Raw genomic sequence first — 4,204 nt, forward strand, 5'->3', positions numbered from 1 at the left:
TGTTCTTCAGAGAAATGGAGGTCCTAAGGGGATGCCTAATCAAAGCTCTATAGGTTCAAGGAAGAAACCAACCCCTGGTGTCCTGCCTGGTACTCTGTCTTCAGTGCTACAGGGGACAACATCTCCCAGGTGAGCCCCCAGAAAGGTTGGAAGTGCCAGGGACAGAAATTACTGTCTACCTCCAACACCTACACCAGGCTAAGCAGATGTTGCACTATACCCAGCGGGTCAAGAGGGATGCGGGCCACCTAGAAAGGGAGAACACTTGTAATTCCTCTGGATCCTTGGAGACGATCCTGTACTAAGGTCATAGATGTTTGTTTTCTTAATCTCTTCCTCACCAAACACCAGAGACCTAGTGACTAGTCTCAGAGGATACTCCCATGAGAAAAGCAGGGGATATGAGTATCTACACCTGTGAAGGATGATAAGACTCCAAGGAAGGGAGCATTTGGATTCAAGAAGTATTAGGAGATTTTCATCAGGTATCTTCTCTGTATGTTGTCTCTTGACACAGTTTTGTCTTCTTCTTGATTAATCATTCCATGGAGCATAAGTGAGGGAAGTGGAATAAATAGAATACATGATGCAAGAGTTCAATGTCTTTCCCAGGTAAGAAAGCAATTTTGAGAACGCCTGAGTCCTCAGTGGACACTAAATAAGAGAGCTAGCTTATGTTCATGCTAAATATTAAAAAAAAATTTTTTTGCATCTGTACTCTAACGTTGAATCTTCCTTTACCCTAGTTTGCTTGGGAGGCACAGACCCCTGACCTCAGGATATAAATTATCAGCCAAAGGGAAGGAAGTTTGGGAGAGAATGTTCTCACACGAGGTCACTCCCCCGCTCTCTCTTTCCCTTCCTCCATCTTGCTTTTCCCTGTAACTGTTTACATTCAATGCAATGTTCTTTAAGTGACTTTCTTGCTTTCCTTGTAGATGACGTGGAAAGACGCATCTTGACTTAAAAGGATGGTTATTCATCTTACCACAAGCTAGGTAAGACAGTTATCTCATGATTATCTAGATGTGGATTAGCCACTGATAATCCTTAATCTTAAACTGACCTGAACCTGATTCACAGCCTGAATCTGTGGTGTCTCTGATTATCAGCCCAGAGTAAGGAGGAAGAAAAGATCAAGCTCTCATTCTTGGCCTGTGTCTGTCTGTCTGTCTCTCCCTCCCTCCTTTCCTCCTTCTCTATTTATCTGTTTCTTTAGATCTCTATCTCAAAGATCTTACAAGAATACATTAAAACATATTTTTGGCTCTAATTATTCCATATTCAGGAAGGAAGATATCGGAGTAAATTCTCTATTAATAACTTCTAGTGTAAGAACAAGGAAGATTCATGCCCCAGATGACTAGAATCACTTACTGACAGTGTTGTTTATCTGTAGGTGCATTTAAGTCCATGGAAATGTGCAACCTGACAAGACTCCCTGAATTCATCCTCTTGGGACTCTCCTCTCGCCCTGAGGACCAGAAGCCACTGTTTGCCCTCTTTCTTGTCATGTACCTGGTCACCTTGATAGGAAATCTGCTCATCATCTTGGCTATTCGTTCTGATCCTCAGCTCCAAAACCCCATGTACTTCTTTCTGAGCATCTTGTCCTTTGCAGATATTTGCTACACAACAGTCATAATCCCCAAGATGTTAGTGAACTTCTTATCAGATGCAAAGACCATTTCCTATGCTGAATGTCTGGCACAGATGTATTTCTTCCTGCTCTTTGGAAACATGGACAGTTATCTCCTGGCAGCTATGGCCATTGACCGCTATGTAGCCATTTGTAACCCTTTCCACTATGTCACTGTTATGAACCACAGACGCTGTATGTCACTTCTGGTCTTCTCCATAGCTTTCTCCTGCCTCCACTCCCTCTTACATGTTCTCCTGGTGAATCGGCTCAATTTTTGTGTATCAAATGTTATCCAACACTTTTTTTGCGATGTCAACCCTGTTCTGAAACTGGCCTGTTCTTCTACGTCTGTCAATGAAGTTGTGGCCATGACAGAAGGGCTGGCCTCTGTGATGACCCCGTTTGCATGCATCACCATTTCTTACCTAAGGATCTTCATTGCTGTCCTCAATATTCCCTCAGCTGCTGGAAAACGCAAAGCCTTCTCCACCTGCAGCTCCCATCTCACTGTGGTGACTCTCTTTTATGGGAGTATTAGCTACGTCTATTTCCAGAAATTGTCAAGCTTTACTGTCCAGAAGCGAATAGCAGCAATCATGTACACTGTATTGACATCGATGCTGAACCCATTTATCTACAGTCTAAGAAACAAAGACATGAAACGGGGCTTAGAGAAACTGAGAAGCAGAATTAAGTCTGAAATGGGTAGGCTTTCTATTACAGAAACCAACAAAATTCATGGACCCTAACTGCAAGGTATGGGTGTATGTGTTTGCACACACACAACCACATGCATATTCATGTGTGCACACACAAACACACACACACCAGTACCTGAGGCAAGTTTTTGGTGGAAAAATACTGTCATCATTGTATCTGATCCTTGGGGTTTTCTACCCTGTGGTTTCTGCCATGCCATGGCAGGACAGTCCCACTCATGTCTCGGTACCTGTGCTATGATTGTAGACTCACCCCATAATACCACTTCATTCCAGAAAAGTCACATTTTTACTCCTTCCAGATTTATCTGGAACCTCCCATATTTCCATCCATTTATAGAAATCTGTATACATGCAGAGATGTTTCTGCATACCTAACCACACTATTCTATTTGAAATTGTTAAATTTTTTTTTGCAGGTGTATGTGTGTGTATGTGTGTGTGTGTATGAGAGAGAGAGAGAGAGAGAGAGAGAGAGAGAGAGAGAGAGAGAGAGAGAGAGAGAGAGATGGCTTCCTATCAGACTAGAAGCTTCCCAATGTGGAGTCTGTCCCCCACTCATGCCATGATAGGACCACAGTACCTTTTTCAAAGTCTCCAAACAACTGGATATCCTGGGCTCTGGAGTCATTAGATTCCCCAAAACTGACATCCATCACCTGATGACTTATTAGTGAGCCAGCTCTGTGCCTCTACACATGTCTTGGTCTCTACTATTCCTCCCTTTCATTTGCTTAGGCTCTTCCTGGGGCTATTTGCCCATGTGCTCTTCTCTCTAAAGATGCCTGTATTTCCATGTCTCGTCTCTCTGTCATTTCTTAAAGAACGAAAGATTTTTCCATGTAGTAATCACAAATGCTTCCTATGGCCACTGGAGTAGAGTACAAAAATGGATGTAAACTACTAGTAAGAAACTTTGTTTAGAATGCCTGATTTTAATAAAAGAGGTTTTAATTTAGTTGGAGAATGAATTATATAGTAACGTAGTCAGACGAATTACTTTACCTTGTGTTGTGCAGAAAAACAGCAGTTTAGTGCGATTCTCTCTCTCCCTCTCCCCCTCCTGGTGTTTGTATTTTAATAGATGGAAATGTGTAAGTCAAACAAATTAATCTCTCATGGTATTGTAGACAAGGAATAAATGGATGACATTAAAGTTTCAACATTTAACTACTTTATTATTAAAACAACTGAGACAAACGTTTTTTATTGTTATCCTATTACAGTTGTCCCAATTTTTCCCCCTTTGCCCTCCTCTGCCCATCCCATCCCCCAATCGCTGCCTGCTCCCAAAGTCAGTTCCCACACTGCTGTCCATGTCTGTGGGTCATTCACACGTGTTCTTTGTCTAGTCCCTTCCCCATTTTCCCACCATTATCCCCCCACCCCTCCAGTCACTGTTAGTCTGTTCCATGTTTCCATGCCTGTGGTTCTATTTTGTTCACTAGTTTATTTTTGTTCATTAGATTCCTCTTATAGGTGATAGTATATGGTATTTGCCTTTCACTGACTGGCTTATTTCACTTAGCATAACATTATACAGTTCCAAGTTTTTTAGTGACAGAATAAACTCCTTTGATTTTGCCTCAGTCATCCTTAAACAAGGGCGAGGCAAAGCCTGGGTGAGTATATGTTGTTCAATTTCACTCCTTTATTACATGTATGGCAAATTAGTTTTCAATTCCATGTCTGCTCTGATCATTTAATAAAGACTTCCTGAAATACTGTCATGAAAGAATATTTTCACTACCTCTTGGATGAATAAAGATTGATTAGAATGTGCTATGGGCATGGAAGCAAAAAGAACCTGTACATACGCATATAACGAGTCAATTTTCACAGT

At 41.6% G+C, this 4,204-nt stretch overlaps 1 protein-coding gene across 1 annotated transcript; it reads left to right on the plus strand.

Moving 5' to 3' along the window:
- The first annotated feature begins 1,413 nt into the window (after positions 1 to 1,413).
- On the plus strand, positions 1,414 to 2,391 carry LOC150013686 (olfactory receptor 1L3-like). Its single transcript, XM_090276003.1, has one exon. It carries the CDS (start codon positions 1,414 to 1,416, stop codon positions 2,389 to 2,391), a length of 978 nt encoding a protein of 325 aa, XP_090132129.1.
- Positions 2,392 to 4,204: the final 1,813 nt, after the last annotated feature.

This window comes from Furipterus horrens, unplaced genomic scaffold (assembly GCF_987537825.1).
Source record: "Furipterus horrens unplaced genomic scaffold, mFurHor1.1.pri manual_scaffold_4, whole genome shotgun sequence".
Classification (NCBI taxonomy): Eukaryota; Metazoa; Chordata; class Mammalia; order Chiroptera; family Furipteridae; genus Furipterus; species Furipterus horrens.

What these genes read in the sequence shown, in the direction of transcription:
- LOC150013686 (XM_090276003.1), top strand. Translation starts at nt 1,414, where the DNA reads ATGGAAATGTGCAACCTGACAAGACTCCCTGAATTCATCCTCTTGGGA.